Raw genomic sequence first — 15,201 nt, 5'->3', positions numbered from 1 at the left:
ACCATCTACCTGGAAAGACTGTCCCTAGAAGAGTTGAAAAATTGTGAGAGGAAAGAGAGGCCAAACTTCTCTCATAAAAACAGTAGAGAAAGAATCAGTTCACCTCTACAACAGAGGCAGCCATTCATCCTGGAGGGGAGAGATGTTCCACTTGTGATTGTCACCCGGTGATTGGTGTCTTTTCAATTCCAGGACATGTGGAGGTGCTTTAGGGATTTGAATCAGTGAGCAGATTGTTTAGTTCTTTGTCCTTCCCAGGAAGGGGTCCTAAATATGGACATCTTCCTCATGCCATTCAGTTTTTGGTGCCTTCCGTGTCCTTGGCTTTGCTTTTGCTTTGTTGTGTCTTAGAATCATTAATTAATTATGGACCCAGTTCCTTCTGCACCTTTGCTAATTGGATGTTTTGAAAAATTGCTCCATGCTGGTTTCAATAATGAGGAGAGAATTAAAAGGCTAAGAAGTGCTGGGAAAGATAGGCTGACAACAATGGTTGTGGAAATCTAGTAAAAACCACCAGTTATTCACCCAGCAACCAGGGGACACGGAGCACTGAGCAGAGCACTTAGAAAAAAATACAATGAAGTGATGAAAGGGACAGGGTCGGTGAGGGTGCCTGTTTTTTAGAAGAACATTTGCAAGGAGGAAAATCCTGTGTGAAGGGTGCATTGGCTGGACAGCTTGAGCTAGCTGCTGCCTCCTGTTGAGGAGAGGAGTTCCCTGAACGGGACGAGGGGCCAGGACTTTGGAGTCCAGCATCCTGACATCTGTGTCTGGACTCTGCCATTTACTGGCTGTGGGAGTGGAACAGATGACTTTACTCTGATCATCCAGTTCTTCATCTGTGAAATGAAAAATAATAGTGGGTACTTGTGTCATGGTGTTGTGGGGAGGAATAAGTGAGATCAAGTTGGTCAGAGTGTCTAGACTACTTCCCGGCACACAGCAAACTCAGTACTGGCTTGTCATTATTATTATGCAGTTATGTTGTCAATTTAATGATGTAATAATAAAATATTAACATAGGTAACATGCTTAGCCTGGCATAGCTCAGAATTTAAAATACTTTGTAGGATAATTATTGTTTCCATTTATTTCTCTCCTTTCTCTTTCTGGTCAGTTTATTTTTTCCCCTTACTCCTCTCCCTCCTCTTCTACTTAGGAAGAGGAGAGGAGTCAAAAATTGGATAAGAGGTGGGGCACAGTGACTTGTGCCTGTATTCCCAGTGCTTTAGGAGGCTAAGGCAAGAGGATCACTTGGGCCCAGGAATTCGAGACCAACCTAAGCAACATAGTAAGACCTCGTCTCTATAAAAAATTGTTTAAATATTAGCCAGATGTGGGCGCATCTGTAGTCCTCACTGTTAAGGAGGCTGAGGCAGGAGGATCACTTGATCCCAGGATTTGGAGGTTAGAGTGAGCTATGATTGTACCACTGAACTCCAGCCTAGGCAACAGAGGGAGACTCTGTCTCAGAAAAAAAAACAAAAATTGATTAAGGAAAGTGCAGCTGTTCATGTGGGGGCTTTTGGTTGTTGGGATATAGCAGAAATGTGGGAAAAGCTGAAAGAGGCCGTCAGCATCCAGCTGGCCAGATAACACATGGAAACCCTTCCCAGTGTGTATCCTCTCATTCTGGGCTGCTGCTTATCTGGCAGTTAGACATAGGTGATTTGCAATTTCAGATACTAGACTTTCTCTTCCATTAACACGTAAACCTTCACAATGGAAAAGTTTGTTGTGTCTTTTGTTTACTGCTAATTCTCTAGTGTCTAGATACAGTTATCAGCTCCACCTTTGGGCTGAACCTCCTGAAAGTCCTCAAACGGGCCTTCAAGTTCTGACACAATCTCCCCCACCCCATGTGACCTCTCTGATTTTATCTCCTACTACTCTCTAAAATCTAGCTGGATATATTCAGAGCAGACAAGACTTTTAGGGCATATAAAAGACATCTAGCAGCAAAGTATAGTAGAAAGATTTAGAATGAATCATGTTTGAAGTCTAAGTTCTAGTTCTGCTACTATTTCCTGGGGTGAAACTGAGCCAACTCATGTGACCGTTCTAGGCTTTAGCCTCTACACTGAAAGAGTTTTGGATCAGGGTGCTTCTAATTGTAAATTTAATGGCAATGCTGTCCTTGGTTATAGCAAAATATAAAGTTGATTTATCCATTCAGAAACATTTCTGTGTATTTTTGGTCCCTGGTGTGAAATTGTGAATCCTAGCCTGGTGATTCATAGGCTAACAGCTGCTTTCCCACCCTCTACCCCAAGCTCAGGGCTTTGCAAAGGGGGCGGCAGTATGTCCAGAGCTGACATCATGCTTCGTTCTTCCGAGGTCCAAGTCATTTCCATCAAGCAGCATTTCCCAGGCTTTTGTCATTCAGGTTTCATCTACATGATTTTCACTACATCACGTTCTAGCTATAGTATTTTTTACTTAGTGTCTTTCTTTAAACAACTTCCTCTTTATATTTTAACTTGCACTTGCCCTAAGCAGTGGTTATAGCTGTGAATAGCTTTGAAATTGGATGTGCCAGCTATATTTTTTTCTAAAGCACATGAAAATACACAACCACAATCCACCGTAACTATGTACCACTAAAATTGTCTTGAGTAACTCCAGTGGTTTGCCTTTCACACACTGGGAAACACCACCATGAAGAGGGACAGAGCTCTGGAGCTTCACCATCTTCAGTGTCCTTCCAGTGACCTTAAACCTTGGGAGGAAAGAAAAAGCCATTCTCAATGAAAATCTAGGGGAGCCCCTTCCAAGGCATTGGAGATTATTCACTTTATTTTGGTTTGGAATGTAGTGCAGAAATGACTAAGCCTTCCCTAGAGGCCAAGGGCTGCTGGAAAGAAGAAAGAAAGGTATTTTGCTGGCTTAAAACATAGAAGTCAATGGCAAAGCAATATGCTGAAGGGAAAAAGCAATTAAATGAAGCAAAATAAAACAGCAGAAAAGTGAGAGGAGTGGTGGGGGAAGTACTGCAGAGAAATGCAGATGCTCACAGAAGCAAAGCATTAGTGGAAGGTGAGAGACTTTGCAGAGATCCTCAGTTCCTCCTCATTTGGGACTTACGGAGTCTCTCTCTCTTACAATGTGAGAACTGATTAGATACACACAAAGGCTCAGCTCGGAGGCCCAAAGGATGGCACTCTTCAATACACTTCCTGCTATTTGGATCATGCTCTGAACACGTCAGCTCCTCCATGACATATAGTTTTGGCATGAAAGATAGATTTAAGACTAATAGAAAGAGTTAGAAATGACTGTGGACTTTCTCTACACCTTTTCATGCTTGATTAAGAAAGGGAAGGACGTTAGCCTTTATCATAATGTAGATTTGATTGACTTAGGCCCACATATCTGCAAGGGTCAGCCAAATTTAAATTGTAAACATGCTTTTAGAAAATCTGAATTCCGCAGCACAACTGGTTTGAGCAATTGGAAACAAGATGTAGGACCAACACAGGCACTAGTGGAATTACATCTTATGCAAAAAAGGCATCTCACCCAACAAGGAAAGTCTGAAAGAATTAGAAGAGGAGACAGAAGGGGAGCATTGCATCCTCCAGCAGTCAGTGGTGACAACATATGAAGATAGGACTTTGGAAGAGCCGGAGGATCATGAAGATGAGTTTAATGAGGAGGATGAACATGTTATTGAAATATACAGATGGCAGAGACTGGCTGAGTGGAAAGCAACTAAACTGAAGAATAAATTTGGAGAAATTTTGGAGATCTCAGGGAAGAACTATGTTCAAGAAGTTACCAAAGCCGGTGAGGGCTTGTGGGTCATCTTGCACCTTTACAAACAAGGAATTCCCTTCTGTACTGTGATAAATCAGCACCTCAGTGGACTTGCCAGCAAGTTTCCTGATGTCAGATTTATCAAAGCCATTTCAACAACCTGCATGCCCAATTATCCTGAAAAGAATCTGGATAGATTCCTTTACCTGGAAGGAGATATCAAATCTCAGTTGATGGATCCTCTGGTGTTTGGCGGCATGAACCTAACAAGAGATGAGCTGGAGTGGAAACTGTCTGAATCTGGAACAATTAAGATGAACCTGGAGGAAAACCCTAAGAAGCTGGTTGAAGACATGTTGCTCTCCTCAGTGCTGTGCGCTGTCCCCAGAAGAAGGGACAGTGATTCCGAGGGTGACTGAGGCTGCAGCTGCTATCACTTGCTGAACTTTCTTGTGACAAATTGTCTGGATTTTTTTTTAAAAAGGAAGAAGCAAGAATGAATCCTTCTGGTTTTTAGTTTTATATATTATGTTTTAAATCTTTACATTTTAGAAATAATCATTCCTCAAGTTCTGTTAAATATTTTGGAACTCTTTTTATTTTTAACTATAGTATTTCCTCTAAAAAAAATTAAAACCAGCTATTGGTATGGAAAAAAAATTTCTGAATTCCAGAGGATTAAAATATCTCTGTTTGGGAACATCTCCCCTGGCACACAGCTGAAGTAAGTGCCTGCAGCTGGTCCCAGCCCTGTAGAGGGGAACTGTGTTGAGGTCTAGCATGCATTGTGCTAGGCCCCTGTTGAAGCTGATGAGTCCCAATCTAGAATTTTGATTAGGAGGAGGGAGGTATGTTAGAAGCCAAGTCAGCTGCACAAAGGCTGATTGGGGGAAAACAACAACAACAACAACAACAACAATAAAAACAACAAAAAAAATCTGTATTGTTTTGTGCTTTTCCAGATTTTTCTGTTTAAAAATAGTGCCCATTAAGAGGGAGTGCTGATGTCATTTCCATCCTTTCCAAAAGGGGACAGGAACTGGGAACCTCTGAGGTAACTAGGTATGGTCCATATAGCAGATAGAACAGATTCAGCCAAAAGACAAGAAGCTCTTTGTTAAGCTGTGCCAGGAATGCTATCAGTTACTGTTTCCAGGGATGAATTTTAGGGGAAACCTAAGAATTAAATTGCACTCAAAGCACATGAAATGCAGTTTCATATACTGTTTTTCTAAAACCTCAACTAGGATATTTATAATAAGGTTTTGGTTTCTTTCCAGACTTGAGAGAACATTCATTTGAAGTTACATTTTTCAGGTCAATTTCGGCCAGCTGTTCTTTAGATATCTCATGAACATTTTCTTTCTTCTTTCTTTTTTTTTTGGTAGAGCATAGTCCCTTGAACGCTTTTTGAACCTTTTTGGTAGAGATTGTTTCTTTCCTCATTCCCTCGTTATTTTCTCTTCTTTACTTTATTCCTGAGAATCTTTAGAGGTTGACCTATAAGCCAAATCCTCTTTCTCCAGACCTTTGCCTTCAACAAAACAAAACAAACAAATCATCTTTCACTTTTCAGAATTTACAAGACTCTGTCAATGCTTTGACTAAGTCCAACCTTTGTGTAGAGTACATGAATCTCAGCAGGAGCAGTGCTGAGTTGGCCTCTTCCAGAAGGGAATTCACTGCATGGGTGTGGGCCACTGAGTTAAAGTGAGTTTCAGGTGCTACCCTTGCCTGATTCCTGAAATGGTTCAAGCAAAGTAACAACTCAAATCATTGGAATCAGGAAAAAAAAGGATTATTAAGTGCCTTCTCTTTTATTTGATTTTTATTCTTGTTTATTTGTTTCATATGAACTTTATGTGAACAAAGGGATCTTGATAAGTACATGCACAGCCAAGCCAAGCTTTAACAGAATCCCCTAAGATAAGACAGAAACTATGGGAAAAGGTTTTCTTACATTTGTTCTGTCTATCCTCTGAAACACTCATTTCTAACATTGCTCTTTAGTAGGGAAAAAAAGTCACTTTTATTTATATCTAAACTATTGAAGTAATTATATTTCTGATGGGAAATTTTTAAGTATATGAAATTAAGAGAATGATAGGAGGCTGAGTTGGAAAGAACACAACATCTAATTCAGTCCCCTCTTCTTCTGGTGAATTAGTTGTGCCCATGCTCATGAACTAGTATATTTTCTGCTTTTAATTTCCTCAATTTTCAAACTGTAAAATAAAATATTATGGTGTCTATTTCCTGGGAACAGAAAACACATGTAAATGTTTGAGAAATTTGATTTGAAGCTTGTCAAAAAGATACATGAAATCAAGCCCCAGTAAAATATTGTTCTTGCTTGTATCTGGTTTTTCGTGATTTCATTAAATTATTCTTTGTAACACACTCATGAATGATTTTATAACAAATACATAAATGGGGGGATTACTTGTATGCCATTATGCTAACAATACCTAGAATTTTGGTCATTGCACAGATATGACACTTAAAAATTAGTATACATGTGTAGACTTTGGTTTAAGTCTTTTATTAAAACAGGGCTTTGAGCCTGTATTGTTATCAATTAATGATTGTTACCAATTAACATTTGAGGGTTCCTGAGGCAACAGTACAGATAGAAACCTGCAGCCCCTCACCTTCTCTTTCCTTCCCATCCCTGGCTCTTTGGGGCAGGACTCTCATGCAATCAAGCTGTATTAGTTTTCTGTAGCTGCTATAACAAATTAATCACAAATGTAGTCACCTAAAACAGTGCCAGCTTATTATCTTGTGGTTCTGAAGATCAGAGTCTAAAATCAAGGTCCCATCAGGGCTGCATTCCTTCTGGATGCCTTATGGGGAGAATGTCTTCCCTGGCCTTTTGCCACCTCTCTAGGCTGCCCACATTCCTTAGCTCAGAGCCCCTTTATCTCATCACTCCAACCTCTTACTTCCATCACCACATCTCCTACTGCTGACTCTGATCCTCCTCCCTCTCTCTTGTAAGGATTCTTGTGATTACATTGGGCCTCTCCAGATCATCCAGGATAATCTTCCCATCCTGAGATCCCTAACTTAATCACATTGGTGAAGTCTCCTTACCATAGAAGGCAGCATATTCATAGGCCCTAGGGATTAGAATGTGGGTGTCTTTGGGAGGCCTATCTCCAGGCTCACATAGTTCCAGCTCCATCCTTTACCATCGCTGCCCCTACGCTAGAACTGTTTTGTCTGCTCTTGGGAGGATCTCCCCAGGCAAGGGCTCACACAGGCGCTAACAGTGGCCCTGTTACCAGTAGAGGGTCTTGACTGCAATTTGTCCAGGTTCTTGGCATTTTGAACAAATAACAAAATACACAGCAAAGCAAGGAAAGAACGAAGCAGTGAAAACAGAGATTTATTGAAAATGAAAGTATACTCCACAGGATGGGAGTGGGCGAGCAGTGGCTCAAGGACACTGGTTACAGGATCTTCTGGGGTCCAGATACCCTCTAGAGGTTTTCCACTGGGCACCCAGCATACATCCTGTGCAAATGAAGTAGTTGCCTCTGCTCAGTCTGATTGGTTGCTTTCTGAAACCAATCAGAGACTGAAGTCACAAAATTATACTCCTATGCAAATGTCTGATTGGTTGTGGAAAGCAACCAATTAAAGGTGCTTTCAAGTTTCCTTCTGTCATGCTGAAATGGGGGAGGTTTGCAAAGAGAGTAGCCTTTGGTTCTTTTGTAACTTAAGTATGAAAAGTTGGAGTTTTCCTTTTGATTTAGTTCTAGGAAGTCAGCGGCAATCAGCCTTAGGTTCCCTGCCTCCAGACCCTGTTCTCCTGCTTTAGCTCAGGCCAACTGTACAGGGAATTCCAGGATACACAGAGAGTTGTCAGGGTTTAGGAGAAGGTCAGAGGAAGCTCAGTGTGGGCACAGGACTCGCAGACTTTTTGATGCATGAGGAGGAGCATAGACAAAAAAAGGTGAAAGTGGGGCCCTCTAAGACTAGAGGACCAGAGCAGGGGGCAGATGCTGGCATCTACAAGCAGTGTTTCTCCAGCAGCCAGGGAAGTGGCATGATTGGATGCCTGGAGGTGGGCTGTGGGCAAATGGAGACTGTTGGACCCTTCTAAAGCAGGCAGTAGAAATACAGTGCCAAGGAAGGGGCCCAGTGTTGCTATATCTTACCAAAACCAAAAATCTACTTTCATTTTGTTTCAAACAATGTGCAGGCGCTCCACTAAGTAGTGGAGGGGGGGGACCAGATATGGCTCTCAGCCCTCCAATTTGCAACTGACCCCTGGTTCAAATGAGTGAGCACAGCATACCTTGGCACAGACGACATTTTATTGAATAAGTGAACAATGAACTTCAATGTCAAATTCAGAAATGGTGCATTAATTAAATTACCCGAAGCTGAAAAATTCATCCCTAATTATGTCACATTGTTCAGTAGGCTCATCAGAGATGTAGCAGGGAGATAATATGACAACTTTGAGATAAATATTAATAAAATGCCCACAATATGGCAATGCCTTCAATTTGTATAAACCCTTTTCTATTACAAATTTCACAGACAGAAAGTTTACAAATTAAATCCCCTTGCCAGTGAAAATTCCAAAGTTAAAGTCCAAAGGAATTGAAGTCAAAAATTGAAAGCTCTCCTCCTGTGGAGTTAAAAACCCAAAGGAAATCGAAGTTCCATCACTAAGGTGAAGTCCAAAATTACTTCAGAAATTTCTAAGAAGTTGTTCCATCATCACTTAGTCGTTTGACAATAATTTATGGAGCTTCTGCTGTCCACCAGGCACTGAGCTAGGTCCTGGGAATAGAGCAGCGAAAAGGATACAACCATGCCCTTATGGAGTTGACATTAAATCGGAAACAACACAAACAAGTAAAATATGTAGTATTTTAGGTAGTGATGATTGCTAAGGAGAAAAAACATAGGAAAATTGAAGATGGGCAGTTTGAAATTTTAGGTAGAATGGCCAAGGTTAGTTCTATTGAGAAGGTGACTTTTGAGAAAAGGCCTGAAGGAAATGAAGGAAGTAGCCAGGCAGAGACTTGGTGGGAGACCGTGCCAGGACGAGGGATTATCCAGGACAAAGGCTGGTGTTGGGTGTGGCCTGGCGTGCTTGAAGAATAGTGGAAGGTCAGAGTGGCTGGAGCGGAGAAAACAGAGACGGGGGATTGTAGAAGGTGGTGGTCAGAGGAGAAAAGGAAGCCAGAGCATGGAGGGATCTTAAAGATAACTCTGGCACTCACTCTGAGTAGGATGGGATTGCTTGGAAGATCTTGAGCAGAGGAGCGACATGCTCTGACTTGAAGTCAGACCTCTCTGGCTGCTGTATTCTGAAGAGGCTGAAGAAAGTAAGGACAGAACTAGAGACAACAGTTAGGAGGCCATTGTAGTACCCCTTGGAATGGCTGGTAGTGTTAAAATTTGGTGGTGGAAATGGTGGTAATAGAGAAGAGGTCAGAACCTGGATCTGTTTTGATAGTATAACAGGATTTTCTCTTGTATCTGGGCTATAAGGAAATGAGAAGTTATGAACGCCACCATGGTTGTGGTTTAAACAACCAGAATGGAATTGCCATTAAGAGAGTGGGAATGACTGGGAAGGAAACAGCTTGAAGGAAAGATCAAGAATCTGGGGACATATGAAGTCCTAAGCATCTATTAGGCAAAAGTAGATGAGTAGGTATTTGAAGATATCTGGAGTTCAGGGGAAAGAGCCAGACTGGAGATACAAATTTGGTAATTGTCGGCATGTGGATTTTATTTAAAGCCTCAGGACTGGATGAGATTCCCTGGAAAGTGTGTGTGGATGGAAAAAAGAAGAGTTTCTAGACGGAAGCTCTGGGTGACTTCAACATAGAGATCAGGAAGATGAGGGGGAACCAGGCAGGGAAAATCATTTGGGAAGGCAGGAATTAGAAGTCATTTCATGGAGAAGGTACTGACCAACTGTGTCAAATGCTGCTGGGACGCGGGAGAGTGAAGGCTGAGAATTGACCATTGTCTTTAACAACATGGAAGTTAATGGAGACTGATATGGATGGTTGCTCTGGTGCCTGGGGACAGCTGAGGCTCCTTCAACAGCTCCAGCCTGGCTATCTTCCAGGAATGGATGTAGTTCTCTTAAGTACTGAAGCACTAGGAAATAGACCCAAAATCACCCAAGTAGATCACTTTTTAATACATCTGAAGAGTTGATAGTCGACCTAAGATTATTATAGAACCAGCCCCATCCACTTAAAATTTAAAATAAGACAGTCTCTGGCTCCTAAAAAATTATTTTAGGCACAAGGATAGTCCCCAAACCAAGTATTTATTATTTTCATAGACCATAGCAGAAATACAATGGCACTGAGTAATGGAGGGTAGGTAGAGAAAAGTCTTGATTTCATTTGCACCAGGATCCAGTAAACCTACCGTACGGGAGAGCATGACTTGTGAATTCACACTTAATGGAAGAAATATCACATGCAGAAACATCACCACTGCGGCCACCCAGAAAGAGAGAGGAGAGAAAGAGAGAGAGAGAGAGGAGAAAGGAAACCCCAGCGACTCTCCCCACAATATAAACCTCCTTAAAGCACAGGCTATGGCCATGCAAGTGTTCATGTTTCCTGCAGGCAGCTGACACCCCAAAGAGAAACAATGAGTGAGGAAGGGCTGAGGCTCCACATTCCTAGTTTCTATCCCCAAAGAATTGATGAGAGAAAACACGGCTTCTCCCTCAGGACCATGAGGCAGGGAGAAGAGAGGCTAGAATAGCCCTCCAGGTGTCCTCCTAAACAGAAACTCAGGGAAAAGATTTGACTTCTGTGCCTCAAACTCCAACAAACAGCAGGAAAGGGAATTCAAACCGTTTTAACTTGATTGGTTCTTTGGTATAAAATTGATTGGGAATAATGATAAATTGTCTTTGGCCACAATGAAATTAGAAACATGAGTTTCCATCATTCAAAATCTCTCTTAGTCTGGATGTAGAATATTTATACACATCATCTTAGATGTGCATGTGTGCATGTCTGTCCATTATCAGGGAGAAACTAGAACCCTCTTACTTCTTGTTGACTCCTTGAACTGTCCCATCTGCTGATGAGAACACTTATTATAATAAAAATATTCTAACCAATCTGTTATAAACTCAAATCTATTTTGAGTCCTTCGTTTAAGACAGATAAAGATTATAAGGACTTTTTGTCCTTCTAGAAAATTGGAACAATCCTATCAGGCCATAGAAAATATGGCTTTTCTTGTCAAGTGTTTATAAAGACGCTGTTTGTTGTTACCTTAAAATGCCTGTCTCACCTCTCTCTCTCAGAACTCTCTCCTTTACTCTGTCAGCATTTAAGATTCTACTTTTCCATGGAGGCATCTGTAAGTAATCCCACCTGCCCTCATCGGCACTGGTGTTCCGTCCCTCTCACATGCACTGTGGCTTTTGTAGGTCATGGTTCTGCTTTGTTGTTGGTTGTTGATATCCTTGTATGTAGAGGAGACACATCTGCACACACTGGTAGCCTTGGAAAGAAACTGGAACTTACAACTCCACAGGTGAAAGTTTTGTGTTCTCTGAGCCACTGATGGCAGTAAGTAGACTTGCTTTAAGTGTCTTATAGATTGATTGAGCTTAATTGAAATTATGTACAGTGCATGGAAATGCTTTTGAACGCCTATAATGCTATCTGATTACAAGGTGCTGTTCTGACTGTTGGTTAATGTAGTTCAGTTCTCCGTTCTGTTGCGTGTTAGATTCATGTGGGGAGATTTTAAAAAAACACTAATGCCCAGGCCCCAAACCCCAGAGATTCTGAGTTACTGCTAAGGGATGCAAAGTGGGCATCTGTATTTTTTAAAAGCTCCCCTCCTTAGGACTTAAACCACAACCCTGGTTTCTCCTTTCTTGCCAAGTAAGTCTTCCCCCAACGTTCACACGACTCACTACCGCATTTCATCCAGATTTTTGTCAAATGTCACTGCCTCAGACAGCCCTTCCTCCACCCCTCTGTCTGAAATAGTCCTTCCCACTCTTACCTGTCACTCTCTAGCCTCTCAAAGTGCTTTTGTGTTTTTCAAAGCATTTAATGATTACCTAATATGATATTAATATGTGGAATGATAAAGAATTGAATTCTATTCAATGCAGGAATGGAGGCCTGCCCTCCCAAGGAAGCATCTCTAAATTTCCAATCCCCTATTATTGTAAGAATACCAACCACAGAATGGAATGCCAGCCTAAATCCTCCTGGCTGGTGGGAGAAAGTAGATGATGATGGAGGAAGCCTGGGTTTAAAAAAAAAAAAAAGTGAGAAACATGGTTTAAAGACATTTCAAAAAGAAAGGGGAGGCGATAGAAGTGATATAGTCTTTCCAAAAATTGAAAGCAAAACTTTGGCAGAGGCCAAGTTGGCAAATGGAAAGAAACCTCATCCCTGCAGTTACGGAACGGATATCCAGGCTGAGTGGGTAAATCTAGTTGGTCAAAGAAAAAACCCCAGGTTGATAAGAAAATAGTCACAGGTGAGATAGGCTCCGATCTTCCAGCATCCCATACCTTGCACCGTGAGAATGACTCCCAAATGAAAGGGAATGAGGAGGTGATGGCATGAGGCGGAGTTTTGGAATGTATGTGGGAGTTCTGAGGTGGTGAGCACACAGCGTGGGGAAAGAAACAGGCTCTAGTGTCAGCTTGCTTAGATTTGATTTCAGAACCACTGCTCAGGAGCTGTGAGGACTTACACGCTTGACTTTTCTTCCTGGGTCTTCATGTCTGAAGACGACAGAAACTCCTGATTTATTTGGGTTGTTTTGAAGCTTAAATGAAATAATATGTGAAGGTTTGTAGCAGAGTACTTGGGAGACAGTAAGTGCTTAACAAATGTACATTATTAATACTGCCTTTTGTCTACGGCCATACCACCCTGAACGCATCTGATCTCAAAAGCTAAGCAGCGTCGGGACTGGTTAGTACTTGGATGGGAGACTGCCTGGGAATACAGGCTTAAAAAAAAAAAAAAAATGCTACCTTTTTAAAAGGGAGTAAACTGCCAGAGCGAGCTGGAAAAAATTTTCTTTAGTCACATAACACTCATCCTGGGAAGTCAAGGACAGGGCTTGTGACCTGACTTTGACTCTTCCCCAAATGCAGAAGGGGTTTTCTGTTTGTCCCTGTTAGAGAAAACTAGTGTGCGATTAAATGATAAATGACAGCAATCAAAGTCAGTGAGAAATATACACAGCTTTACTTGGATATTTGTCATTTTTGAAATTTTAATTAAAATTAAGTGTCTTTATTATGCTATGAGATATTAATCACTAATTACTATTTGCTTGTAATTCAAATAGTTTGCTTTTAGAAAAAAGCAAAGTGAAGCACATACTAAACATTTTCTAACTTTTGTCCAAGACTTTGAAAGATCAAGACTAAGGAGGCCTCATGGATCATAATTAAAACACCATTCATTTGGAAACAGCCCCTAAAAAAGGTGTTGTGCCTGTAGCCTCAAACTTGGTTAGGGAGAATTCTGTAAGTCCTAGAAAATATCACAAAATATCAGTTTGCATAAGGAGTTTATTATTGCATAGATTTACTTTACGTTAAAAACTGTATTCTTGAAAAACTGCAACTAAAACAAATTTTTATAATTGTATCCATTTCTTCATTAGCATATATTGTAATATCTGTGGAAGTCCATACTTTGTTTTGGATTGATTTTAAGTCACAATAACTTCGAATTCTTAAATAAATACTTGGTGGTATCATGGAAGGCAACAGTCTTGTTTACTACTTAAGGGCAGCCTGGTGATGAATCCTTTTACAGATTTGTGGAATTGTTATTATTTTAAATGACAGTTGTATAATTGTGGTATAAGTGATTGCAGATTCTCTGAGGGCAAGGATATGTATCTTCTATTTATGGCAGCATTGTACAGTGAAAAAAAAATAGTACCTGGACATGGAGTGGAGACCTGGGAACACACAAAGCCTTGAAAGCTAACTTACGTGGATGAGGCATCTACTTTTGGTGAACATTGATGTTCTCATCTTCCTTCCTATCTTACGAACACATAGGGTTTCAAATGGAGTCATATATATAAGAAATGTAACAAAATATGAGCGAACACAATAGAAACCTAAAGTTGTCTTTTATAGCAGGTGCTCAACACAAAGCTGTCTAATGATTCATTATCATTGGATATATTTGTTCTTTTAGATTGCAATTTTCAGGTTTACTTTTCTTGAGGTAGGGCACTTGTATATTTTGGTGAGCTGTTTTGTTTTTGCTTTTTATCATGCATATGGGTTTAAAATATTTATTTTGGTTTGCTCAGTCTATGTCTTCCAGGGTTTCATGAGGTCTTTTTTCCCTCTGCTCCTCCTACCTGTGTGTTCCACCCATGTTTTTAGCACTTCTGTATATAGTGTGGTTTGACAGCTAGAGCCACAGTGGTCTCTTCCAAAGTAAACTGAGAAACCCCACTGAGTCGGAGGGTGGCAAGAATTTAGTGAGCTCCACAGTCAACTCCCCCTAGGCCAGGGATCTCTCAGTTTCCTGTCCACTCAGACCCACAACAACCCAAATCAAGAGGAAAAAGCTGCCCATATTAGTTTTCTTTTGCTGATATAATAAATGACTACAAACTTAATGACTTAAAGTAACACAGCTTTGCTGTCTTACAATTCGGGACGCCAGAAGTCTGAACTGAGATTCCCCGAGCTGAAGCCAATATATAGACAGAGCCAGTTCCCTCTGTGGAATCCAGGGGAGAATCCTTTCCTTGCTTTTCCAGTTCTAGAGGAGTGATGAGTTTTTAAATGTATTACCTTGGCTTTTAAATATAATTTATTTTACCATAAGCTTATATAATTTAATTCTAAATCATGACTGTGTTTAACAACCAGCTTACAAAATTTCTAAAAATGTAACAGTCAGCTTTCAGGGTCAGTACAAGCAGTTACAGCTTACCACTCCCTCCATATTTCTAAACAATCTCCTTATACTGCTGTTTCTCAATTTTAACACAATCTCCTTACAATGGAAGATGATGATTTAGCTCCTCTCATTCCCCCATTCCCCAGCTCTCCCTCAGTTCTCCAGTGCTCACCTTCTCTTCCAGCTTCCCAATACAACACTATGACAATTATGAGTTAAAACAATATTCACTGTTTATGTCATTATGGTCGCCTCATTATAGCCAACATATAAGCCACATGGATACATGTGATGATTACATTTCCTTTCTTGTACAACTTTTTAAATTCTCCTGGACTTCATTGCTAATGGCCAGAGCTCCAGGAGGGCAGACCAATTTTCTCAGTAAGGGTCAGCATTTCTGGTGCTTTAGAAGTTTCTTCTTCATGTGGTTCTTGGAGCTGTCTTTATGGGAGCTCTCTGCTCTTCTGTTTCAATCAGGAGTTATTACTCTCTAAACCTAACTATGTACTGT

General features: G+C 40.8%; 2 protein-coding genes across 5 annotated transcripts in view; both read left to right on the top strand.

Moving 5' to 3' along the window:
* The window catches only part of NCALD (neurocalcin delta), a 446,431-nt gene that overhangs the window by 246,553 nt on the left and 184,677 nt on the right, over positions 1–15,201 (top strand). The window lies entirely within an intron of this gene.
* On the top strand, positions 2,826–6,159 carry LOC108304621 (phosducin-like protein 3). The gene is made up of 2 exons (XM_037738716.1): positions 2,826–2,876; positions 3,489–6,159. Exons 1-2 carry the CDS (start codon positions 2,826–2,828, stop codon positions 4,176–4,178), a joined length of 741 nt encoding a protein of 246 aa, XP_037594644.1. The 3' UTR covers positions 4,179–6,159.

Source organism: Cebus imitator, unplaced genomic scaffold, assembly GCF_001604975.1.
Source record: "Cebus imitator isolate Cc_AM_T3 unplaced genomic scaffold, Cebus_imitator-1.0 Scaffold56, whole genome shotgun sequence".
Taxonomy (NCBI): Eukaryota; Metazoa; Chordata; class Mammalia; order Primates; family Cebidae; genus Cebus; species Cebus imitator.
Note: the sequence above shows the minus strand (reverse complement) of the source record. Positions and strands in the feature narration are given on the sequence as shown.

Excerpts from the sequence above, each read along its gene's own strand:
- LOC108304621 (XM_037738716.1), top strand. The coding sequence starts at position 2,826 with ATGACTAAGCCTTCCCTAGAGGCCAAGGGCTGCTGGAAAGAAGAAAGA. Across the intron at positions 2,877-3,488 it reads GCTGGAAAGAAGAAAGAAAG|TGGAATTACATCTTATGCAA; the intron begins GTATTTTGCTGG and ends CACAGGCACTAG.